Source organism: Trachypithecus francoisi, unplaced genomic scaffold (genome assembly GCF_009764315.1).
Source record: "Trachypithecus francoisi isolate TF-2019V2 unplaced genomic scaffold, Tfra_2.0 Lachesis_group15, whole genome shotgun sequence".
Classification (NCBI taxonomy): Eukaryota; Metazoa; Chordata; class Mammalia; order Primates; family Cercopithecidae; genus Trachypithecus; species Trachypithecus francoisi.
In genome coordinates, this window is record NW_022681460.1 from 90,462,082 (window position 1) to 90,488,601 (window position 26,520).

General features: G+C 39.4%; 1 protein-coding gene across 6 annotated transcripts in view; it reads left to right on the forward strand.

Moving 5' to 3' along the window:
* The window catches only part of UBE3D (ubiquitin protein ligase E3D), a 178,819-nt gene extending 153,624 nt beyond the window's left edge, over positions 1-25,195 (forward strand). For 5 of the 6 annotated variants that reach the window (XM_033235567.1, XM_033235565.1, XM_033235562.1 and 2 more), the window contains one exon: positions 24,552-25,195. In XM_033235567.1, the coding sequence (XP_033091458.1) occupies positions 24,552-24,572 (21 nt within the window). In that variant the 3' untranslated portion in view covers positions 24,573-25,195. Of the gene's footprint in view, positions 1-19,707; positions 19,765-24,551 lie in introns of all 6 variants that reach the window. The other variant, XM_033235563.1, reaches the window with a different exon arrangement.
* Positions 25,196-26,520: the final 1,325 nt, after the last annotated feature.

A 26,520-nucleotide genomic window follows, 5' to 3' on the forward strand; every position in this document is an offset into this window, starting at 1 on the left:
AGTCAATGAATATATGACAAGTCCTTGGAATATAATAAATACTAAATAAATGATTATGACTTTTGTCCCTATGACTATGCCATTTCTAGTTCTAAACATCTACTTCAATGACGTTAGAGGCCAGGCTCCTATCTTCCAGCCCCATGCTCTGTTGAACTCTTGTTCAACAAGCTGTGTCATATACCTAATATTAGGTATTGTAAAGGATATCAAAGAAGACAATAAGATCAACACTGATATTTTCATCGCTTCCTGCTCTACCTGTTGTCACATAGCATGACTAACAGCTGCTGAAGTGTCTGTCTCAGTTTCCAGTGAGATCATAAGTTTCTTTTAAAGAGGATTATCATCTTACACTTTTATAAGGTAACTTGCAACACCTGGAACATTGCTGAGTGTAAGCCCAGCTGTTCAATGAGAGAATGTCTTTAAAAATTATAATTCAAAGAGAGCATGTTGACAAGAAGAAATGGTTGCACCCGTGGTGGGCGGGAGAGGTAGAGTTGGACCAGCTGATCTCTCACTACCCCTCCCACCCCAGGGTTCTGCCATCCTTCAGAAACACATTCAGTGAGGCAGGTGAAAGCTAAAGAAGACATATAAAACTGGTTGGTGGGTGGTCATTTCTCAGTATAGTACTTATTTGTGAAGTCATATATTTCATATTTATACTTGAATTTTGTACAGACTCATACAGGCCCAGTCTGTGATCCTGATGTTTATAATGGAATCTGTAAGAGCAAATTATTTTGATATTCTTGCGAGCTGCTGCTAATGTTATAACTATTTTTTTCTGTGATCTCCTGTAATCTACTTTTGCCATATTATAGCTCAAAGTTAATGCAACACAAACTACATTATTTAGGCTGTGTCTTAGGGGCATGAAGCTCTAATTTTGCCTGAAAATGACCAAATATACTGCTTCCTAAGCTTTATTGCTTTTTGCTAGATCTCATTTTTCCCTATCCCAAGTTAACAAACATTCTATAAAACTTAAAACTTTTTGCTTCTAAAAATATGCCCTCAACTCTTTATTGTCTGAAGAATAAAATGGAAGGGAGCGCATTCCACAGGTTATAAAAGAGAAAAAGGTGGGCAATCCACTCAGGATTTCAGGTACAACTATAGCAACACCCAGGCCTTTGGGATGAAGATCATCCTGTGAGAAGCCAGGGAAATGGAAAAAAGTAATTTCCATTATCCTCTCAAGATGAGAGAGGATGGACATAGGTACTTTTTTATAAGCAGCTTCAGTTCCTCGCCCTTATTTTCTTACCACCAGCAGGCATTCACAAAGATGTTAGGAAGCAAGAGGTATCATCTTGATTGCTAAATGGGGAAGTAATAGAACAGCAGTAGATAGGGGGCTCTTTGCAGAATGCTATAAATTATTTTTTCAGAAATGAGTGTGGAGGTCACAGCTTTGTTAATACTGTGTAGGACATAGTCTAACAATGATACCAGTTCTCCTACTCCTGGCAGCAGAAGCCTTTCCTTCAGCTAATGGAGCAGAACACTAATATGGAAAGCAGGGAGAAAGTAAAGCCGCCCTGCTTGACGTTGAGGTGCCACCGTGGAGTCCACTTTGCCAGCCAACTTCTTCCTAGCCCATGTCATCTGTGTCTGCATTGGACATGTTCCCACTTGCAGCACCTTGGAAACCACTGGTCTGATTGCTTTGGTCTCTACCCAATCAATTGTGTTTCACCTGGTTTTGCTCAGTGACACCTTTAAGAATCTGATAAAAGCTTTGGGTCTTATTCCTTTAAAAAAGTGCATCTGCGTGAAATTTTGCATGCTGTTTCAAAGCCTTCATGGACTGCTCCACCATCACCAAAGGCACATAAATTCCTCAGACCTAAGCCCTTTCTAAAAGTCAGACTGCATCTTTTTCACACTAAACAAAATAACAATAAACAAAAACAAAATTTAACTCTAACCACCTAAACACACTATACTTTCATCATTTTCAATTAGTTTTGGAGGAAACTGAAAGAAACCTAGGTTCTGGTTTTAGCTCTGCAGCTAGTAGCTGGATTGCCTTCAGCAAGTCCTGTAAGACATTATTGGGCCTCAGTGTCTCCGTCTCTTAAACGCTAGTGTTCTGTGTTCAGCTGTAGTCTTCTGTAATTCTGTGAGCCAAAGTAAGGTCACATGAAGTCAGTAGTCTTCTCTATGACTGAGCATATGCTGTTTGCATCCATTTATTCATTTTTAGCTTATGAGGGAATGGCCTTTCCATTCACTCAGGCTAGATGTGAATGTTGTAGTTGATAAGCAGGGCAATATTGACGTATGTAAAAAGACATTTTCTGCTGTTAAGTTTGAATCCTTAAGTTCTGGGTTCTTTTTGTTTTGTTTTGATCCAGCTATCCAGTCCTCTTCCTCACATTTCCATCACCTCCATCCCCAAGCAAAAAGTTAACTGATTTATCACCTTCCCTTCCCTTGACTCATTTAAAGTAATACACTAATACCCTGAGTTAAGTTGTATCTAAATAAGTTTGGATGATAGAGGAAAAGGTAATGGTGACAGGTAAGGCCCAGTGAATGAAGTGCTAATGTAAAGGGGCATCTGTGGAGATAATGAATAAATGGGTCCTTAGGTAAATGAAGTAGGAGCACAACTCAAGAGAGAAGAGGGGTTGGGTTAGGACATGTGATACACTTCTTTTACAACCTAGTTATCCTCAAAATACTTGAAATTAACCCTGTCATTCCTTTTCCGAGAAAAAAGAATTCTTTGCCTGGGGCAGTCGTTCCTCCCAGGCTCTAAAACCCAGCCATAATAATGATGCTGCTAAAATTATAATTTATTGGGCATCAACTTTGCAACAGGTACAGTGATAGAAACTTTGTGGATTTTAATTCACGTAATGATTATAACCACCCTTTGGTACTTGTGCAGCTATTTCTGTTTTTCACATGAGGAAACGGAGGCTTAGAGAAGCTAAGTCAAAGCCATATAGGCCTCAAACCACAGAGCGAAAATCTAAGCACAGGTTATTTGATTCTAAAGCCTCTTTTTGCCCCACTGGATTGCATAGCCACTGGGCTTTCAGTTAATAACTAGTGAAATAGTCCTGTAAAACTGTCCACCTTAGTGAATCTGCCTGCAGGTAGGTTTATTGTTACTGCGGCTCATCATCTTTTGCAGGTAAATACAATGTATGAGATCATTTTTGAGGGGAGTGATGTGCCTAGAATAGAGAATAACCACTGACAAGATTCTCAGGATTTTAAAAAAAGGTCGTTTGCTGTTTTATTTTGATTTGCTTTTAATTCATCACTCTGCCTGGCACATTGGAGGAACCCAATGAATACATCCAGAGGATGACTACGTGGATGTATGAGTGAATGAAAGGCAGTTTATTCTACAAGGCTTAAATGAACTGATTTTGCAATAGCTAATACAGAAAGCAAAATTTTAGCATTATACACTGGTATGACTTTATTTCTACATTTCAGGAACAAAATGTCATATAACTTTGCACATAATTCTTTGAAGCTCTTGATAGGTTTTTTATATTCTGCTTCCTAAAACCTTTTGTGTAGTTATGAGTCAAAAGCAGAGTATTACATCACTTTCATTGGAAAAAAGACTAATTTTACATTGTAATGATTGTACCTGTTCTGTGACAAAGCCTTGATTTAAAAAAAGAAAACTTCCAAAAAATTCCAATTTAATAGTTCAAAGAAAGAAGATTGTCTCTAGGAGAACTGGGACACAATTTTATAGTTTATTCATTGTAAAATTGGCCTTCAGTGCTAAAATGGAAAAAAGGATGAATGCAGAAGAAAAAAGCATAGAATAACTGACTAAGCTCGAAGGTCATTAATGACACTAAGAGGAATAAAAATGATAAAGTGAACATAGAAAATCATATTCTGTGAAAAATGAAATAGAATTGCTCTTAGCAAGAAAAAAAAAAGCGTGGAAGAAATCTTTTTAGTACAGTTGAGGGAAGGGAGGAAAGACTGTGTGCCCAAATGAGTAGCTCTGTTGGAGCCAAAGAATGGGTTCTAATCCTTACCAGAACTTCAGAGCAAATTTCTTAAAAATGTAGGTCAATAAGAGCTTATAGTTAGGAGAGAAGCCTGGTTTCCTGGAGACATGTTTTCTGTTGCCCGGAAGAAAGTCCATTGTCAGTCAGCCTGTGAATTCAAATGTGTGATTCTAAGGAGGTGCAGCATTAATTGGAGCAGCTGCTAGCACAGGAAGAGTGTTGAGCCTTTCTGACCAAGTAGATATCAGCTCCTCCCATGACTTTTCCTGAGATTATAAAATTATCAGTGTAAATGTCATGGTCCCCCTTCCTGATCCTGTACATCCCCTTTTTCTACCCCCTCACCTTCATTGGGGAAAATCATTCGTTATTTACAAGGCAGCAGCACTAGTGAAATGCTCAAAACTCACATCATTTTTGCAAGAACTGACCAGTGTGTCTAAATGAAAGTCTCAAATAAAATCTGTCTCACATGTGGCCCATGTGCTGAGTTTAAAAGGTTGCTATGGGAAACTTTCAGCTAACCTTTAGCCTCTGTGACTATATATTGCCTAGTTCAGACTTTGTAAGACGTGTTCTAATTTATACGTTTTGTTTTCATGTAATTAGAAAACAACAAAAACCAGTTACTGTCTCAAATGTTTGGGCCCTTGTCATTCCATTTAGAAGCAGTATATTGTTAATGGAGCTTTTTGCTGTGTCCCCAAATACTGCATTGCAAAACCTCAATTCTGGTCCTTTACCATGTAGGAAAATGATTGGAGAGTATACAATGAACTGATGATCACGTCTTGCATTAAGGTAATAAATGAAAAGACTGTGTCACAAAATCTATTCATGTCCACCCTGGGTTTTTTTTTTTTTTTTTTTTTTCGCCGAAGTGTTCTTGCTGTGACCTACTTCTGCAGATAAGAAAAATGATTTTGCCATCCTTCTATGACATTATGGCTATAGTGAACTGTTCCCAAGTGTCTTGGTGTAGGTGGCCTTGTGAGGATAAGCATTAATTATTTTTAGACTGCTGATGCATCACCTCTGTGGTGTCTATATGTCTTCTAAGAATGCATCATCACTCTCTAATTATAGGTGATCTGGTGGGATTAGATCTTTTGGGTTAAACAGACTAGGATGACACAAAATATGCATGGAAAGTAAACATTTGAAAAAATTGGTGAGCCACAGTGATTGTTAAGATCCAAACTATACTGCAGTGTTCAGAATAACACTCAGAACAATCTTCACATTGTCAGTGTCACCACCTGCCTAATTCCTACATTTTAAATCACTTTGCCAATTGAGTTTATTTTTATGTTTTCAACTTGAAATTTATCACCTAATTCTAATGCTTGGACTCTTGCAATGTTACCCCAACAGCTTTTGTTAAAAAAAAAAAAAAAAATGAAATCACCATGGAATCTCTGGGACTCTGCTCTGTGACAGCCAACTCTGCAGAACCAGGAGAGCAGTGAGGGCTGTGGCACCTTGGTCTCAACTTTGAGGCTTGTGAGGCAGTACCGAGCAGAGCTCTGAGCAAAGTTTTAAAGAGCAGATCAGTTTCTGGCCAGGATGTTTTGCCAAGTAATGTGGAAGTAATAGAGTACTGGGGTTGAAAATAAGAAATCTCCCAGTCTCTTTTCAGCTCCATCCTATAAAAGATTATTTTCTCCGATATTGATGCAGAAAAGTAATAAACCTAGATTCTAGTTATATAATTAATTTATCCAATCATTCATTCCAGGCAACAAATATTTACTGAAAACCTTCTGTGTACAAGACCTCATAGAGGGATATACAGAGATTTAGATAAGACATTGCGCTTCCACATGAATGGTCCTTTAGCAGGCAGGAGTGGATACGCAAGGGTTTTATTGGGAAATGTAAAACACAAAGTGTCGTCAAGAAGAGGCATTTGGTTCCCTTCTCAGTGTCTGTGTCTGTGGACTGTGTCACAGGCAAGGTGTGGGAATTTAAAATCACCAGTGCTTTTCCTCTTTTCTTGAATCCTAGTCTAAGAAGTAGCTTTCGGGAATCACAAATTCAAGTGTTTAATTGGTGATGAACATAAAGCTGGAGCATTTGAACATGTTGAGGGTAGTGACCAAAGTGCAAGGGTACCTTTCTTGTCCGCCAAGATCACTTCTAAAACGCAGTGCCATTTTAAACAGTTACGTTGGGAGGTAGGGGAAAGATCGCATCCAATTTCATTCCCCTACTGTGCAGCAGATGTGCCCACAGGAACAACTACACAGTGCGATATTGTCAGGTTTCCAAAAGAATTTAGCTAATGGGCTTCATTGCTCATAGACCTCGAATCCCAGAGAATCAACATGGAGGTGACAGACAAGTACAAAACTTGAAGCTTCTAAGAGTGAGTAAGTGATGAAGTTTTGTGAGCAGTTTTTCCAACGTGGGAGTTCTAATTTGCCCCACCCCAAAATTTGAAGCAGCCTTGCATAAAGGAAAAGAAAGCAGATGTGAATGCTTATGTTAAAAGTCAGCTAATTTAAACCTAATGAAAAAATTCTTAGCTGCGGAGAGGGCCAGAATATTGCAGGAGCTCTGCAGCATCTCCTCTGGAGGCATTTCTGAATAATATCTCTCTTGAATGGCTTAGCTGTACAGGTAATGGGAAAAGCTGACTCAGGGCTGCCTCCAGGCTTAGCAGGGAGTATATTCTGGGTACCATTGTGAGTATTAGGGAAGGCCTGAAAATCACTGACAGAAAGGCTAATGTTGTACAGTTCAGATTCCCCCAAGGAAGAAAATGTTTATGCAATTCAACCTTAGTAACCTGAGTTGTAAGCTACTTGTTTTCTGCAAACATCAGAGTTAATAGTACCTGTACCCTAAACTACTAGTTTATGGCATATTTTTGGATCCATTTTTCTTTCCACTTAAGAACAACTTTTAACTTTGTATCAGGAATGTTCTCTTAGATGCAGAGAGAACCACAGAAGTCAGTTGGCAGTTTGTTACTGTGACCTGTGGGACAGGGGTAACCCCTTCAGAAGTCCTCACCGAGCTGCACACTTGCCACACTCCCTGTGACTATTTCAGACTGCATTAATTGAGCACAGAGCCATGGGGCCAGGGAAAGTGTGGCACTACAGAGAGGGGCGAGTGAAATGCTGAGGCTTACTGGGAAACCTGGGCTGACTCACCTGCCTCCTGAGCCAGGCCCTGCTCCACTCCCACACTTCTTTATGCCCCTGCTTTATGACCCCAGGACTGTCTTTGGGCCCTGGTTGTATAAATATTTCCCTGAGGCCTTCAGGAAGTTTCAAGTAGCATAGTACATGAATAAGTTATGCAGTGAAGGAAGGGAAGAAAGGAAGAATGTATTTGAAAGGAGAGTTGTTAACATTAAGTCCTATACCCCATCCATCTTTCTCCTAGTGTTTTTTAATAAACATGTATTAAGCACAGTTTGTATATGTAATGTATTTATTGAGCAGTTGAACTCATAGGATTGAAATATGAAATTTTTCCCCCAATCTTCAACCACATTTTGGAGTTAGGAAAGGTGTTGCTGAGTTCTTTTTGTTTTGTTTTTTTATTTTCTTATTTCAGTAACTTTAGAGGTACAAGTGGTTTTTGGTTACGAGGATGAATTGTATGGTGGTGAAGTCTGGCCATTTGTGTCACCCAAATAATGTACATTGTACCCAACTATTGACATTTTAAGATGGATTTTTTTTTTTTTTAATTGTAGAGAGCTGTCCTGTTCATCCTGGGCCTCTGCCTACCAGATGCCAGTAGCATTCCCCTAGTTATGACAACCAAAACTGTCTCCACACATTGCCAAATGTCCCCTGGTTGAGAACCACTAATACACACCCATGTAACCATTATCCAAAAAGAAGATTTAGATCATATCCGTTTCCCATAAAGTTCCCTTCAGGTGTTTTACAGTTAATCCTCCCTCTTCAAAAACCACTGTCTCTATTTTCTATCATCTTAGATTCATTTTGTCTGTATTTGGACTTTGTATAAATTGAATCATACAGTATGTACTCTTTTTTGTCTCAACCTCCCACTTAATATAATGTTTTTGCAATTTATCCATATTATTGCATTTATCAATAGTTCATTCTTTTCTGTTGCAGAGAAGTATTTCACTGAATAAATATGCCACAATTTGTTCATCAGTTCTCCTGTTAATGGACACTTAGTTTGTTTCCTACTGGGGGCTATTTTGAGTAAGGCTGCTGTAAATATTCTGGTAAAATCTTTTTGTGGACCTGTTTTCATCTCTCTCAGGTACATATCTAGGAATGAAATTGCTGGATTGTTAGGATAGATGTATATTTCACTTTTAATAAACTGCTAAACACTTTTGCAAAGTGCATGTGCCATTTTACACTCCCAGCAACCATGTCTGAGAGCTCTGGCTGTTCCGTGTCTTCATCAGTGACATCATTTGGTGATGCCAATCTTTTATTTAGCTATTCTGGGTATCTCATTATAATTTTCGTTTGCATTTCCCTAACGACCAATGATATGAGCACCTTTTCATATGCTTTATCTTCTCTTGTGAAGGATCTGTTTTAAGGCTTTTTATCATTGACTGTAGGAGTCCTGTTCCCCTCCTACATCCGCCACACTACCCGTAATTGGTTTGAGTTTTACAGGAAACTCAGGGACTGAGAAACCTTTGGCCATCTGAATAAATTTGATCTAAAATATAAAAACCACTATGAAACATGCCTTCTGGATTTTGTTTGTTTGTTTCCATTTCCAAACATCCTGTGAGTTTATAAAGTATTTTTCCTTAGAGGTTAGAAATACTCCTCCTAATTAGCCAGACACGTATGCAGAACTACTTTAATTTTTATGGCATAGCCTTCCAGTGCTCACAGCCCCTACACAGCAACAGCCCAACCTCATCCACAGCTTTGACAAGCAAATTAGCAGCAGGAACCTGTCCCCACATAAGGCAGTGAGTCACTTTTATAATTCCATGCCCAAGGGAGTTTTGTGGTGAGCCTTTTTTTGGAAGCAGTTATTTCTCCCTCCTCCCTCCATTTTTCTTTTACCCATCAGGAATGTCTTTACCTAGTTTAAAAAGAATTAAGTTCTCTACCTAGAAAGATCCTTTTTTCCATTCCTATTTTCTGATAATAAAACTTAGCTGTTTCCTTTTAATTACAGTGGAAAAGGGAGGGACTTACGAACTTTCTTTTGTTTTAGTTTGTCCAATAAAATGACTTCAATTGTTAAGATGGTTTTAACTGTCCTACTTAGCTAACCGGATAGAAAGATTCATCTCTGAGTAGTTTAGGACCTTGTTTCTAAATAGGATACAAGAACACTTGAAGCAGGGTGTTTTCTTGCTGCACTTGAAAAGGGAAGGCAGTGGCCTGCAGAAGGGGAATGGCTTGTGTTATGTGTATACGTGAGGTTAAGTGTTCAAGGGCTTTGTACGCAGTAAGGCAGTCTCCAGATGTGGTGGCTAAATACCATTCCCCACTAAAAGGAACCACGTTTCTTGGGAAAATGGCTGATTCTATGTCTGAGATAAGAAATGTACAAGACAAGACTGAGTTCTGTCTTACCATAAGTGAGGGAAAAAGTAATCAAATTATTTTAAACTACTAGGATCATGTCAAAAGGACTTAGGCTCTAAGTTGAAGAGGTTCTTACTGACAAAGATGGGCAGGTTTGAGTATCAGTGAGAATGACTGCAGTGGATTAAAGCATATCAAATATACTTCAAATCCATGAATTCATAAGGACACTAAAAGCATAAAAGTGGTCACATTTCAGTCTTTGGAAAACTCTGCAGAACAAAAGGCCTGATTTCTTTGAAACACAAATTGCAAATGGAGAAAAAAGGAAGGAAGAGGAGCCTGTTATTTAAAAGCAATGTAAAAGACTTATTAGTTGTGATACTTGGATCACATTTGGATTCTGATTTAAACAAATGCCAACTGTTAAAAAAAAAAAAGTATGAGCTAGTTGGGAAATTTAGTCACTGACAGGATATTTGGTTATATTAAGGAATTATTGATATTTTAAATGTATCATGGCATTATGGTTTTATTTTTATAGTAACCTTTCTCTTTTAAAGATACATACTGAATTATATGTGAAGTAATAGGACTGGGATTTGCTTCAGAAGAGGTCTGTGGCAGGGATTTGAATGAAACAAATGGCCGTGAGCTTGTAATCATTGTTTCTGAGTAATAAATATATGTAGATTTGTTATATCTTTACTAGAGAATATATTAATATTTGAAAATGTTCATAAGTTAAAAACAAAACCAGTTGAGTACACTACAGATTGTTACTGTGAAGGGTTTATTGGAGAACAAAAGCAGATGTTTGAACAGGGAGAGAGGACTGCTGGGATGATTAGACTTGAGTAAGGAGCTGTATCTTGCTGGCCTTGTTTGTTGGTATGTGGCACTGAAAAAATTAATATCCAGTGATCTAACCTGCCTCCAACATTTTTCTATCTTTTGATTTAGTGAAAAATGTGTGGCTCTTCCTTTCACTTGAACATTTAGAGGCCACTGTAGGGTATTAATTGGCCTAATTTCAATATTGTTTTGTGTGAGAGACTAGGGAGGCCCTAGGAGAGGGAGAAAGACAGGGGAATGGCTGGTCACTGGTTCGGACAGAACACACAACATTTATCGATTAAGTTTGTGGCTGTATATGGGCATGATTTGTGGTGCCCCAAAATAATTACAATAGTAACATCAGTGATCACTGATCATAGATCACCATAGTAGGTATAATATTAATGGAAAAGTTCAAAATATTGAGAGAATTACCAAAATGTGATGTAGAAAAATGAAGTCAGCACATGTTGTTGGAAAAATGGGCTCCAGTAGACTTGCTTAATGCAGGGCTACTGCAAACCTTCAATTTGTAAAAAATGCAGTATCTGCAAAGTACAATAAAGTGAAGCAGAATAAGTGAGATGTGCCTGTATTAGTAAAGGACTATTCAGCCAAATAGTTTCATATATTAAAGATCCATGGCTTAATCATTAATCCTGGATTCAGAGTTGAATTTCTCAGGAGTGGATTATGTCAGCAATCCAGGATGTGCTGCTTTGAATCCCTAGGAGTGCCGCCCATTACAAACCTTTAGACGCCCCCTACACAATCCAATCCAGTCAGTGGCCTCTGGGCTTCAAGTTATTTTTCAAGGAGCAGGTGATATTTTACACTAAGCAACCTACATTCTTGTATTTGCAAATGCTATAGGTTTATAGTTTTTTCTTCAGATGCAATATCTGCAATTTCAGTGACTGTCACTGGTAGATGTTTTGTTACTTAAGGTAACATAGAAAAAAAAAGCCTTGGATATTTTATATACACAATTAGCCATTGATGCTTCTCCTTTAAAAATAAACAAACATGAATTTGTTTATTAGCAGCAGACAGCGCAAGAGATGCATCTGGAGCAATATTTAAAAGAAACACTTAGGTTTAGTATAATAATATTAAGCTCTTCCATTTATCAAAGGCCTCATCTGTGCCTTGGCCTACTGGGCCGTTTATGTCCTTTATTACTAATCCCCACAACCACTGGTGGGCAGAACTGGAGGGAGCTAAGGCTACAAGAGGTCATTCAGCTAGTAAATGTCAGGAAGGCATTCAATCTCAGCTCTCCCAAGAGCTTATATTTTTCTGCTCTCCCACCACCTCTAGCAGTGCACAAACTGCTGCCTTCTTACACTAATCTGTTTTTACTTCTCTCTGTGTAATGTACAGTAGTCCTCATTTAACGTGGTTGATAGGTTCTTGGAAACTGTGACTTTAAGTAAAATGACGTATGGCAGGTCTTTGAATAATATTGTTTCCTTCAATGTCATTTCATTATAACTTTGATGATAAAAAATTGGTTCATTATGCTTCGTTTAGCTTAAAGTCAGAGCTTCCAAAAATCTGTCAAGAACATTAACTGAGGATTTACTGTACTTTATCTCCAATTCTCCTGTCTTTTCATATCAATTAGAATTCACCTTTCTGCACCTTCCTGGTAGCCACCTGAGACTTCCAACTTCTCATGAAGAGTCTACCACTTTGAATGCTGAGAGCCTTTTTCTAGTCCCCTACCCTACACTGTTCTTGACCTGGAAGAGTTCAGTGAACAGTTCTGTATAAAAGAGCCCCCTTTGTCTTCCATGTGGCTAAAAGTAAAAAAAGCCAAGGCTTCTGGTGAAACATCCTACAGCATCCTCTTCAGCTTTTCAGCTTGTTCCCCTCTGTTGGTATGACCGTTATAACTCCTCATAAGCCATTATTTACCCCTCCTTTAAAACAAACAGGCTAATTACTGTTTTGTGATCCCTCTTTATTTCCAGCAAGTCCAAATACTAGACTTAAGAAATAAATGATATTTATTTTTAAATGGCTATATTAGCATGTTTTTCTTTTTAAAATTTGCATGTCTTAAGTATATTTTCAAAGGAATGTCTGAGTAGCAAATGGCTAAAGAAAATGAGTATCCGGTTACATTTTGATCCCTTTCTTGCCAGACCTTACCTGTTATTTAATTATTCCAAGTCATAATCATTTTTACTGAACTGATTCAACAATGCTATACTATGACATATCCAGCTTTCTAAACTTAACAAAAATTCCTTCCCAAGATTTCAGGCCAATTTGTCATCTATGCTGTTGGCTCTCCTCCTCTGACAGAAGTTTCCTCCTCTAATCAAGTAATTATTTTCTCTTAAAAGTAGGATTTACTTTGCCATTCTATCTCTTCTTTCTCCTCCTTGCCACTAATCCAAAATAAGTAATCTACTTTCTTCTCAAAAAATAGGGTGCTAGCTGGGCATGGTGACTCACCCATAATCCCAGCACTTTGGGAGGCTGAAGTGGGAGGATCACTGGAACCCAGGAGTTTGAGACCAGCCTGGGCCACAAAGTGAGACCTCATCTCTACAAAAAAAAAAAAAAAAAAGAATGCATGCATCATTTCAACTGCTACTAAATCTGGTTTAAAATTGGATTATGGATTCCTTCTTCAATTAAAGTTACCATAGCAATTATGTCTCACCATAATTAAATGGAAGGGAGCTTTTATGATGGAATGAATGTGAGGCTCAGAGACAAAGATCTGCTCGCACTCCTAGTCTCCTTACTAGCTTACAGCCACGAGCAAAAGTTACCTAACTTCTCTGACCTTTGAGTCTTCACTTATAATTTGGGTAGAATTAAATTAGATATTTAATTCAAGTGGATTTTTTAAGGATTTAGTGAGATGGTACCATGCTTGGCACTTAATTTCTTCACTGCACAGTAACATATTAACATTTACTAAAGCACTTATACAAACTGCTGAAAAATTTAAACAGTCTGTTGATAGGTATACTGAGTTCTATACAATTTTGTCACCTGTGTATGTGTATCCACCACCATAGTCAAGACACTGAATAGTTCTATCAAAACAGGAATCCCTCCTATTGCACTTTTATAATCACACCCTGTCTGCCCTCTCCACCATCCTTAACCCCAGCAATCATTGCTGTGTCCTTAACTTGTAAAATTTTGTCATTTCAAAAATGTTATGTAAATGGAATGAAACAGTGTGTAACCTTTTGAGACTGGTTTTTTTCACTCAGCATAATTCCCTAGAGATTCTTCCGAGTCTTGTGTATTGATAGTGGGCTGCTTTTTATTGCTGAGCAGTGTTGCGTGGTATGGATGTACAACAGTTTAACCATTCACCTGGGCTGATTCCAGGTTTTGGATATTAAAATAATGCTGCCTTAAACATTCGTGCACAGATTATTATGCGAACATAAGTTTCTATTTCTCTGAGACAAATTCCTAATTTGCAGTTGTTAGGTCATGTAGTAATTACATGTTTAGTTTTAAAAATAAACTGCCAAACTGTTTTCTCAAATGGCTCTACTCTTACATTCCCCTCCTCAGCAATGTATGGAAGACTCACTTTCTTTGCCAACTTTTGGTGGTGGTGCCGTAGCTTATTTTAAAGCCAAATTTGTGACCATTTTCTTTACCTGAGCTAACCAAATACATTTGCTGGAGACCCATGTGGAGTGACTAGATTTAGAAAAGAATGGAGTTATATGTGATATGCCACAGTCTAGTCATATGCCACATCAGGGCATATCAGAAGCTGTCCCCGCTAACTCCCACCTCCCAGAAAATTCATTCACTTAACTTTTAACAGACTAACTTTATATGATAGGTCAATTTGAACTTGAGATATTGGCCCCTTCATTCTCTGCATAGTGAACAAAAAGGGCTTGGCTTTTGTCAACAGTGGGCCCAAGCTCCTTTATTAATATTGGGAAATTGAACTGGACATAATTTGTTTCTTTCTCCCTTGTTTGACAATTTTATTGTCTTCTAGAGGAAAAAGATGTTTTTTGAAAATATTTTTGGGCACCCAAATTAGCACCTTTGAGTTTGCACTGGTCTAGAAATGAAGACACTGGAGTAGGAGTTAGAAGACCTGTGTTTGAGTCCTCGCCTAATTAGCTATGTCACTTTAATCCAATTCCCTTCTTGAGGACGGTTTGCTCAGCTGTATAAAATGGCTGGACTAGATCAACAGCTCTCAAACCTAGCAAGCATGAGAATCACCTGGACAGCCTATTAAAACACCCCTTGCTAGGCCCCACCCCTAGATTCAGTAAGTCTGGAGTGGGCACAGTAATTTGCCTTTCTAACACGTTCTCAAATGAGGCCAGCAATGTTGGTCCAGAGACAACACCTGAGAAGCACTGGGCTGGACTATTTTAAAGTGCTTCCTGGGACTGTCAGTCAATACCACCCTCTCCCGATCCCTGCTCCTCTGTCAGACTCCTCAGATTTGCTTTCTGGTGAAATGTTATGCACTTACTCTTTTTTTTTTTTAAGTGATGCAGATGTGTAGTAAAATATAATGCAGCAATTAAAGATATCCTAGAATAATATTATTTGAAAATTACCACAATACATATTACATTTAGTTTTAGAAGTGCTATTTCACAAAACAGCTATATGGAATTGTCCAGAAAACATAGAAATAAAAATCTAGAAATATATATCCAAAATGTTAATAGCAGTTATCCCTAAGTGATGTAGCCACAAAATTTTTCTTTTTGTGTTGCACCTTCCTGTGTTTTGTAAGTTTGTCTATAATTCATATAATCATAAGTCACATGTTTAAACGGGAATTATAGTAGGCAATATAAGTCTCAACTTCTCTAAGTTTCAATAATTACAATAAAGACCTTGTTGAATACCAACCAATAGAAGTAAGGCTTTTTTATTTCTGGTGTGAAATAAAATTGTCCAGGATGGTTTTCAAAGGCAGGTATGACCCTGCTTATCCCTTTCTCTTAAAAAATGTGTTAGGTCACCTTTTGCCATTCTTCCTACTGGACAGAATTCTTCACTCATGCACAAGTAGCCCGGACCTCAGGGCCACTCATTAAGTATCTCAATACTGCCTGCACAGTGTTTCCATGACACTTTTCCACTGATAACTAGTGGGATCCACAGTCACAACCTTACAAGCTATTTCCTCCTCTTTCCTTCACAGTGGGTCGGAAAGCGTTTTGTCTGCATGAAGTAAGTTTTCTTCTTGGTTGCACGTCTGTTAAAAGAATTAGTATTTACAGCTAAAATAGGAATTTAAAAATTGCCACTGAAATAAATCTATTTAAATGACAGAACCCATTCATCTGTGGAAATCTATTTTGTTCCACAATATAGGGGTTCATGGCCCCTCCTGGGATTTCTAGTTGTACTGATACCATAAGCATACCATTTCTTCACCAGCTGTGCTTCTTAACCTTAAGGCAAGAGTGGGCATGGTTTCCTTTAAATATGATATATTAAAATGGTTTTGCTGCTAAAGTCACCTCTCCTTAAGCAACTGAAAATATTTCAATTAATTGATACTATAGAAAAGCACTTTATTTCTGAGCTCTAGAAACTCTGTTTCTGAGTAAACTTGTTTGGTCAGAGGCATATCACCAATAGGGCAGCACAGTGGTGATTTTCAAAACACCACTCTAGGCCAAAGCTGCAGCAGTGCCACTGTTCCCTTCTGCAGGTTCCTTCCTGGGGCTATTCCATAGGAAGGAGAAATTAAAGGGACTTTTTGATTTGTGAGTGTGTGAGCATGTATTGAGGTAGCACCATTTTATATGTTGTGCTTTAACACCCACCCATATTAGTATCCTTGAATGATTTCCTTACAAATGTTTTGTGCTTCAGAGGCAATATATTTTTATGTAACATCGGAAGACTGCTATGTAAATGTTGGCCCCATGGGTTTGTTCTCATTAGTAAAGTTACCGAATTTGCTTTATATGACTGGGAGCATCAGAACTGCTTGTTCACTACAGTGTTACAATAGCACCATCCAATGCCAACAATACTGTCCGTAGTCCAGTTATTCTACAAGAAGCGAGGAGATGTTCATGTCTAGGACTTACTTGCTTTGTTGAAGAATAGGATCAGGATCCAGTAACTGCTATAGTGGTCCTTGATTTCAGCCCCATCTAGAGATGAAAAGCCACCAGTAGTCCTCTTCTCTCTGCCACATACACATCTCATAAAGTACTTCTCATCCTGTAAGTGGACTGCTGGCCTTCTACCTAGATGTCTGCAAGAAGACATAACAGGGCTCAGCCTTTTTAAATCAACAAGCTGTTTAGTTATATGTAAATTTTCATAGTGCATCATGGCTTAAAGCAAATACAGGGTGAAAGTTTAATTTATAGACACCCATCTTTTTTTCTCTCTCTACCTTTTAAAAGTTCTTACAGAATGTGTGCAGAAAGCCCGGGGTTGGAGGGCTACACTGATGTTCCCTTAGTCTACTGTTTCTGTCCCTTACACACATAATTGTTGCCAATTCGGAGGGACAGGATTTTCTTCCTCATTGGACTGCTTCTCACATTTTTGGTGTTTTGTTTGGTCCTGCCTGTCTGCCAGTCATTCATTTAGCAGGCCAGCATCCTAGGGGGATCAAGTGTGTGCCAAACTCTGTGCCATGCCGGGCTTTATGGCTCTCTTTGCCTCCTCCAGGGTAGTGTCTCAGGAGGCTCTCTTGCTTTCATAACACAAAAGTAGTCTTGTTTCTCCCAGCAGGTGTTAAGGTCCATCTTAAATTTACTACACCTTATTGGAATCACCTAATTCCTTGACTACCTCTCCCACTCTCATTTCAGCAGGAGGCGGAAATTCCTTCTCAGTGTGCTCTGTGGCTGGAACAATCAGTGCCACATAGGAGATAATTACTGATTGAATGAATGAAGCTAGCCTCCCAGCCCAGAGAGAGAAATATCTTTAAAGTTTTTTTTTTTTATTATACTTTAAGTTCTGGGGTACATGTGCAGAACGTGCAGTTTTCTTACATAGGTATACACGTGCCATGGTGGTTTGCTGCACCCATCAACCCATCACCTACATTAGGTATTTCTCCTATTGCTATCCCTCCCCTAGCCCCCCACTCCCCAACAGGCCCCAGTGTGTGATGTTCCCCTCCCTGTGTCCATGTGTTCTCGTTGTTCAGCTCCCACTTATGAGTGAGAACATGTGGTGTTTGGTTTTCTGTTCTTGTGTTAGTTTGCTGAGAATAATGGTTTCCAGCCTCATCCATGTCCCTGCAAAGGACACGAACTCATCCTTTTTATGGCTGCATAGTATTCCATGGTGTGTATGTGCCTCATTTTCTTTATCCAGTCTATCATCAATGGTCATTTGGGTTGGTTCCAAGTCTTTGCTATTGTAAACAGTGCTGTGATAAACATACGTGTGCATGTATCTTTTTAGTAGAATGATTTATAATCCTTTGGGTATATACCCAGTAATGGGATTGCTGGGTCAAATGGTATTTCTAGTTCTAGATCCTTGAGGAATGACCACACTGTCTTCCACAATGGATGAACTAGTTTACACTCCCACCAAAAGTGTAAAAGCATCCCCTTTTCTCCACATCCTCTCCAGCATCTGTTGTTTCCTGACTTTTTAATGATCGCCATTCTAACTGGCATGAGATGGTATCTCACTGGTTTTGATTTGTATTTCTCTAATGACCAGTGATGATGAGCTTTTTCTCATCTGTGTATTGGCTGTATAAATGTCTTATTTTGAGAAGTGTCTGTTCATATCCTTTGCTCAATTTTTGATGGGGTTGTTTGTTTTCTTATAAATTTGTTTGAGATCTTTGTAGATTCTGGCTATTAGTCCTTTGTCAGATGGATAGATTGCAAAAATTTTCTCCCACTCTGTAGGTTGCCTGTTCACTCTGATGACAGTTTCTTTTGAGAGGAATATCTTACAGTATTTGTCCAACACAAAAAGTTGAGTCTAGGGTATCTTCAACATGGGTACGATTAATGCCAAATTAGTGAGTTAGTAAAAACTACCTAATCCCAGTATTATTTTAAGACATCAAGTATATTTGCTAGATGCTAGAATAGGTTGTAGTTTTTAATTTTATTTTTGTTTTTACATTTATTTATTTTTTTATTTTTTAAGAAAAGTGTTGTATTAGTTTATTTGCATTGCTATAAAGGAATACCTAAGACTAGTAATTTATAAAGAAAAGAGGCGCCGAGCGCAGTGGCTCACATCTGTAGTCCCAGCACTTTGGGAGGCTGAGGCAGGCAAATCACGAGGTCAGGAGTTCAAGACCAGCCTGGCTAACATGGTGAAATCTCATCTCTACCAAAAATACAAAAAATTAGCTGGGCATCATGGCAGGCACCTGTAATCCCAGCTACTGGGGAGGTTGAGGCAGGAGAATCACTTGAACCCAGGAGGCGGAGATAGCAGTGGGCTGAGATCGTGCCACTGCACTCCAGCCCGGGCAACAAAGTGAGACTCCATCTCAAAAAAAAAAAAAAGAAAGAAAGAAAAGAGGTTTGTATGGCTCGGGTTCTGCAGGCTGTGCAAGCATGGCATCAGCATCTGCTTGGCCTCTGGTGAGGCCTCAGGGAGCTTCCAGTCATGGTGGAAGGAAAAAGGAACCAGCATGTCACATGGTGAGAGAGGCAGCAAGAGATGGAGGAAGAGGAGCCAGGCTCCTTTAAACAGCCAGATCTCATGCAGACTGGAAGAGTGGGAACTCACTCATCACCAAGAGGATGGCACCAAGCCATTCATGAGGGATCCATCTCCAGGACCCAAACACCTCCCATCAGGCCCCACCTCCAACACTGAAAAATTACATTTCAACATGAGATGTAGAGGGGACAGACATCCGAGCTATATCAAGTGTTTAGCACAGTTTGTAGCAAGGGTGCACAGTGAGAACTAATAATATATGGGAACGTACATATTTTTTTTTTCTTATATGCAATTTTAATGTCAGAGTATGCCATTCACCACAAGAAATACAAATCTGTTAGAGCTACTTGTTATTGGCTCTTTCATTTTGAATAAATTATTTCTTTAAGACCTTTGTCTCTTCCTGTTTGTAACCTGCCATTAAGCTCTAAAATGCCCACAGGCCCATCAGTCACACCAGATCTCCACTGGAGTATCTGTCATCTGTGCAGTGCTTTTCAGTTTACAAAATATAACATCACATCCTTTCCATCATAGATTCCCAGAAAAACCTTGTGAGGTAGAACTTGTTATTTTCATTTTAGAACTGAGGAAAGTGAAACCAAACCGATTCCGTGACAGGTCCACAGAGGAGATCCAGAACTCAAATTATAGGCTAGTGTTCTTTCCATTTTAACCAGAGTATCTTTTGCCTTTAGAACTGTTGCAACTAGATGTGGTGGAGGGGGCACTGGATCTGAGCTCCAAGATTTCCTGTAAGTCATTCCTTACCAGCCAGGGGAAGAGGCTCAGAGCCAATAAGCAAGCATTGTTTTTACCTTTATATTGTATGTTTTGTATAGAAAATTTGGATCTTGGAAACTAGATTTTATTTTAATTAATTAATTTGTTTATTTATTTTTGAGATGGAGTCTCGGTCTGTCACCCAGGCTGTGGAGTTCAGTGGTGGGATCTCAGCTCACTGCAACCTCTGCCTCCTGGATCCAAGCGATTCTCCTGCGTCAGCCTCCCAAGTAACTGGGATTACAGGCACCCACCACCGTACCCAGCTAATTTTTGTGTTTTTAGTAGAGAGGGGGTTTCGCCATGTTGGCCAGGCTGGTCTCAAACTCCTGACCTCAAGTGATCCACCCACCTCAGCCTCCCGAAGTGCTAGGATTACAGGTGTTAGCCACAGCGCCTGGCCAAGAAACTGGATTTTATAATATAAGGGCATAAGCTGTCCTTGTCCTTTTCCTTTTCTACTATAAAAACAGCCTGTTTCAGATCATAATTTTGAACATACACTGGACAAAAATATATATCTAAAGGGAAGTTTTATTTTTTTTTAAGTCAACAATGTCCTTTTTAAAAGGAACATTTTTGTCTACTTAGTGTAAAGAGTCCTTTCTAAAGCCTTTCTATGTAGCCAGCCTTGATGATATATTTTTTTAGTGATTGAAATTCTAAGGCCAGGCAGAGTGGCTCACGCCTGTAATCCCAGCGCTTTGGGAGGCTGAGGTGGGTGGATCACGAGGTCAGGAGTTCAAGACCAGCCTGACCAACATGGTGAAACCCCGTCTCTACTGAAAATACAAAAATTATCCAGTGTGGTGGCGTGCGCATGTAATCCCAGCTACTCAGGAGGCTGAGGCAGGAAAATTGCTTGAACCCAGGAGGCGGAGGTTGCTGTGAGCCAAGATGGGGCCACTGCACTGCAGCCTGGACAACAGAGCAAGACTCCCTCTCAAAAAAAAAAAAAACGAGAAAGAGGATAAGAAATTCTAAGTCAATGTTGAGAAATCAGTTAATATAAATTTATCTAGGGTAAAATAACATTAAAAAATGTTTAACGTGTAACACAAAGGTATTAATGCATCCCAAACTTACATTTGGTCAATGATACTGTGTCCGGAATTGGTGGGTTCTTGGTCTCGCTGAAGGGATCCTCAAGTGCTGCCAGAGTGGATGCCGAGGCCGAGGAGGCGCCGAGAGTGAGGGCTGCTAGCATGTTGTCACCTCTCAGTACATCAACCTGGCCATGTTTATTGTGGTTTAAGAAGATTGTTTTTAGATGATTACTCAAAGCAGAGACATCCTTGTTAGACAGCTTAACATCCTCTCCCTCTCTCCATTTCCAAGTGTAACTATTCAGGTATACAGAACTAAGTCAAATCTTATAACCAACAGGAAAGGGTTGTCTTTTGTTTTTTAAAATAATTATTTAGACTTTGTAACTATATTCCAGAAATGTAACAACCAACAGAGCTTTAAGCTGCAGCTATAGTCATATGCACTGAGAAGCTTTAAAACTTTACTTTGGGGAATAAAACTAAAAAGATGAAATATAGAGATCTTTCTCAGTGTAGTGGAACAAAATAAAAGTATCCTCTCTTAAAATAAATGGCAGTTAGGGGAAGTAATTTTTCCTGTCATGGATAAATGGTAGGGAACACAAAATCAGCATTTGAAATATGTTAACTCACAGTGTTTTAAATATAAGGAATAAAATGCATTGTACATCACCTGTTCCCAAGAATGGCTGCAGTTGCATGTTGAGTCTTTAAAAATACATAATGTGCTCAGCAAATGAAACTATAAAAACCAGATGAAAAAAAGACATTAAGCCAAATTTTAAACTTTTTCTTTTTCACTGGGAGGGTCCATTTTGCGTTCTTTAATTTAATCAGCTCAGCCTCTTTTGTAGTTATTCCTCATCTTGAGTTCATATTCACAGGCATGCAAAAGAAACCTTTTGATAGTTGAGGCAATACCAAAGATTGGAAGTCTCTAAGCCTCTGTAGTTTTGTCATTCATCTCTAAAGTTATAGTGGGAAAAGCACGGATTAGAAATCAATTTCTTTCTAAGCCTACCATGTCACTTAACAGCTTTGCTACCTGAGCAAGTTTCATACGTTTTCTGAGCTTCTGTTTCTTCATATGTAAAACAAAGTTTCAAATGCCTGCTTTACTAAACCATAGGACTGTGCTGTGAATGAAAAAAATCAAAGTAGGCTTAATAAGGTGTTTTACAAATTTCATGTACATCCTGTTAGAATTCCCATTTTGTGGATGAGGAAAGGCTGAACGGGGCTGGCTGATAATTCTTTGTTATAGGGGCTCTCTACATTGTAGGAGAATGTCCCTGGCCTCTGTCCACTGGATGCTAGTAGCATCCCCTCCCAGTTATATTGACAACCGAAAATGTCTCCAGATACTGCCAGACACCCCTCAGTACACAAAATCACCTCAAGTTGAAAATCACTAATCTGTATAGCTAAAATTCCTAACCATTTTCTTTTTTTTCTTCTTTTTCGAGATGGACTTTCCCTCTGTCAGCCAGGCTAGAGTGCAGTAGGGTGATCTTGGCTCACTGCAACCCCTGCCACATGGGTTCAAGCGACTCTCATGCCTCAGCCTCCCAAGTAGCAGGGATTACAGGTACCTGCCACCATGCCTGGCTAATTTTTGTATTTTTAATAGAGACAGGGTTTTACCGTATTGGCAGGCTGTTCTCAAACTCCTAACCTCAAGCCATCTACCTGCCTTGGACTCCCAAAGTGCTGGGATTACAGGCCACTTGAGCCACTGTGCCCGGACTCTTAACCATTTTCGTAATGTCATTTATCAGTGTTATCCTTATGCTAAGTATTTCCTGGTTGGAATACTCCATGACGTAGCAATTTTCAGAATTAAAAAGGAGATAAATGGTTTCTTCCGTTGTCTTTCTGTCTGAATATAAGCAGCGGCATTGTCTTCTTTGTGCGGTTGTGAGCTTCCTGTCCCTGTAAACTATGTAGAAGCAGAATGTTGCCTGCCAGGGATGCTGCCCACAGTGAGCCCTAAGTCAAACTCAATGACCTCTGCTCTTCCTTCCCCTGTTTATTATAGCAGGCTCTGCTGGCCTCTTTTCTCATCTGTTATATTCACAGACTTCTCATATCTCTTGTCAGCTGAGAGACGGGAAACGCATGGATTTTCCTAATCATTATTATTAGGTTTTGAAGGGAAGGTGAGTGTTAAAGACAGAGAGAGTTGGCGGCTCTACAGCAACGCAGGTTTTATGTCCAGCACAGACCTGCAGAGGTCGGGGGCCAGCTGAATGCCAGCTAGAGCTCACCGCTGCTTACAGGCTGGGGTATTTATAGGTATGGGCGGGAGGGGTCTGGGCAGTATGGCTTGCTGCCTGGCAGGATATTGATAAGATGTTCCTATGATCAGGTGGTTTGGCCCTTTTTCCAGTGGGATGTCATAGATGTTCTTTGGGCCTTTGTCCAGCAAGATATGATAGGGATGTTCCTTCCGTTGGGCCTTTGCCCGGCAGGGTATGATAAGAAAGTCAGGTGGTTGGGCAGGATGTTTCTCATGGTCTGAACCCCCATGGAATGTTTTACTTTGACCAGGGTCAGTGAAATGGTGGCGGGGCTTACCAAATGATGCAGCTTGAACTAACAGTGATCTCATTTGAGCTTCATAGTAAGCTCTTGAGGTTTGCATCAGTTGTCCATGTTTACATTTTGTTTAAGAATCAACCTTTCCTTTTTGCTGCTCCTTCCAATTTGGTGTTCTCTTGATAGAGAAACTCAGCAGGAAGTTGATACGGAAACTCAGCAGGTGCCTTTCTCACCAGCACTGTACGAAGGGTAACATCCTTCTGAATTACTCAGCATAAAGCAGATACTTTCTGCCCTGTGTGACCCTCCCTTTTCCTTTTCTTTTAACAGAGATAGTTAAATACACATCTCTTTTTACTGCATTCGGGGACTTAAGGACAAACTTTCCTGATGCTATTGACAGATGTCCCATACTTCCCCAAGAGTAGAATGTTTTTACTTCTCTTGCTCACACCTAATACGAGCTTCCCAAGCCTCCCATACTTCATGATCTATCTCTGCTCTATACTTGACTCTCTTCCTCATGCTGGCACAGTTCCCAATGTGTTGTCACCCCTGAACTAAACCTTTCTAAACATTTATAATTGACTTTGTTATGTTTGTTTCTGTTTTCAAAACTATTGGGAAATTAGATACATTTGATCTAGGCCTCATTACGTAGTCTGAAAATATTTTGTACATAAGACTGTGTGAATTAGTTTTTTTAACTCTAGGTTTCAAGATGAATTGCTGCTGACCAACCAATATAAGTGAAAGTATCACCATGACCTAGGAGAGACTGGTATCATTACCTATAGGGATGAGGACCTGGAATCGCCCAGGAATGAGACTCAGAATTCTAAATATGGAAGGTCCAAAACAATAGTTGTGAACCAATGGGAACGAGGACTGGATTACTTCATGGCAATATAACTTTAGTTTCAATTAAAACTCTTTTTCTCCTTTAAAATGCATGTGAATCATCTTAACTACTATATGGTTCATTAAAAAAAAGGACTAATTGGCTCCTGCTGTAAAATACAATGTCTAGATCCACTAAGAGTCATTTTTCTGTTTAAATCAGTGTATGTTCTTATTGACCAGACTTACCTGATTCTGATTTAATGTACATGCAGCCATTTTCTCATATTATAGAAGTAAAGCACTGTGGGTTTTTCTTCCTTCTCCAGGTGGCCTTTTTGAAGATGTAACTATGAAGCTGGGCATTCCCCTCCCCTGGCAGACAGCTCTCAAGCAGGAGCACAGTGAGGCCAGCAGTCAGCTCAGGAGGCATCAATTACAAAGACAAGAACCAGAGCTATGGGATAAGAGTACTGCATTGAAGTTTTAAGTTTACTTGTTTGCATATATTCTCTAAGAGAAGAGTTAACTTTAGATCTTTGAAAACCCAGGACTGTGAAGAAAGTCGTAGTAGTTGAGGCAAGTATAGAAGTTACATCTCTATTTCCCACAGAGAGGAATATTCACATATGTGCTGTGTCAGCACCACCTGGAAGGTTATTAGCTAATGGAGACACATCTGTCCTGTGTGGAATCCAGTGAGGAATTTTATTGGTGGAACTGAATGTTAACTGCTATAAATCCTAGGAAATAAACTTTTAAAGCATTTCTTAGGATCATTTAAAACAAATTTTAAAAAAGAAAAATAGAAAACATTTAATACTTTATTCAGAGGAGATGCTCAGTAGATGTTTGTTGAATGATTATCAAATCAAAGGATTTCCCATTTATGCAAATCTGCATGTTTCTTTTGTTATTTCCTTTACCATACACTATTGCAAATTAATAAATACACCGCACTAGCATCCTGTTACAGAGTTGTTCTATTCTTTGTGTACCAGCACAAGTGGTGAGGAAAACTTTGAGTGAGAATGATAGAGCTACAGGGAATCCCACAGAGTACAGGCTAGCTCCTAATTTCACAAAGAACGTTTGAAACTTGCCTAGAATCACACAGCTAGGATCAAAGCTGGAACTGGAGCCAGGCAGGTCCATCTCCTCTGCCCAAGATCTGATCCTTCTCTCTCTGACATCCTCCTTTCCTGCTCCATGATCAGGAGGACAGTCTCTGGATTTGCAGATATCCTTGCTGCTCAATTGGCATTAATCCCCACAGACCACCTAATACATCTTGCCTCAAAAACCCTGAATTTTCTATCTGCAAGTGTTCTAACTTTTTTTTTTTTTTGAGATGGAGTTTGGCTCTCTTTGCCCAGCTGGCATGCAATGGTGTGATCTCGGCTCACTGCAGCCTCCACCTCTGGGGTTCAAGTGGTTTGCCTGCCACAGGCTCCCGAGTAGCTGGGATTACAGGCACCCGCCATCATGCATGGCTAATTTTTTGTATTTTTAGTAGAGACGGGGTTTCGCCCTCTCTACCAGTCACCAGAGGCTGGTCTTGAACTCCTGACCTCAGGTGATCCACCCACCTCGGTCTTCTAAAGTGCTGGGATTACAGGCGTGAGCCACCACGCCCGGCCTCTAACATTCTTAACACAAGTGTCACTTGGTGTTTTATGATTGGGTGAACTTTTCATGATTTCTTCCTGGTAGTGCAACCAAAACATTTGTCTCACTGGCAGAGCAGTGGTATGGCGTTCCTAATTCTGTAGCTTGTAGACTGACATAGGAATAATACCCAACTGTTGATCCTGCAGGGTCATTTTATTGAGCACAGTTTGAAACGTTGAAGTTCTTAGTGATACATCCAAGACTCACAGCCACAGAAGATAATTAGTTTGGCTTCACTTAAGCTACTAGACTCCTAAACATCACGCTGACTTTCCATGCCTTAGATTCGTATCTGTCAGTATACAGCAGGGTCCCTCAGCCTCAACACTGTTTACATTTTGGTCTGGATAATTCTTTTTGTTGGACACTGCTCTCTGCATTGAAGGATGTTTAGCAACATCCCTGACCTCTATCCACTAGATTACATTAGCACAGCCCCCTCCTCCACTCAAGTTGTGTTGACCAAAAATGTCTGTATTGTTGTGATTGACAAAATTAACTCCAGCTGAGAACCACTGCTGTAGAAGATATGGCCTAAGAAACAAGAATTAGTGACTGTCTATAGAATTGTGTATTGCCCATGACAGATTATTACAAAGTCTGAATCTTTTTCTGGCATGTAGCCTG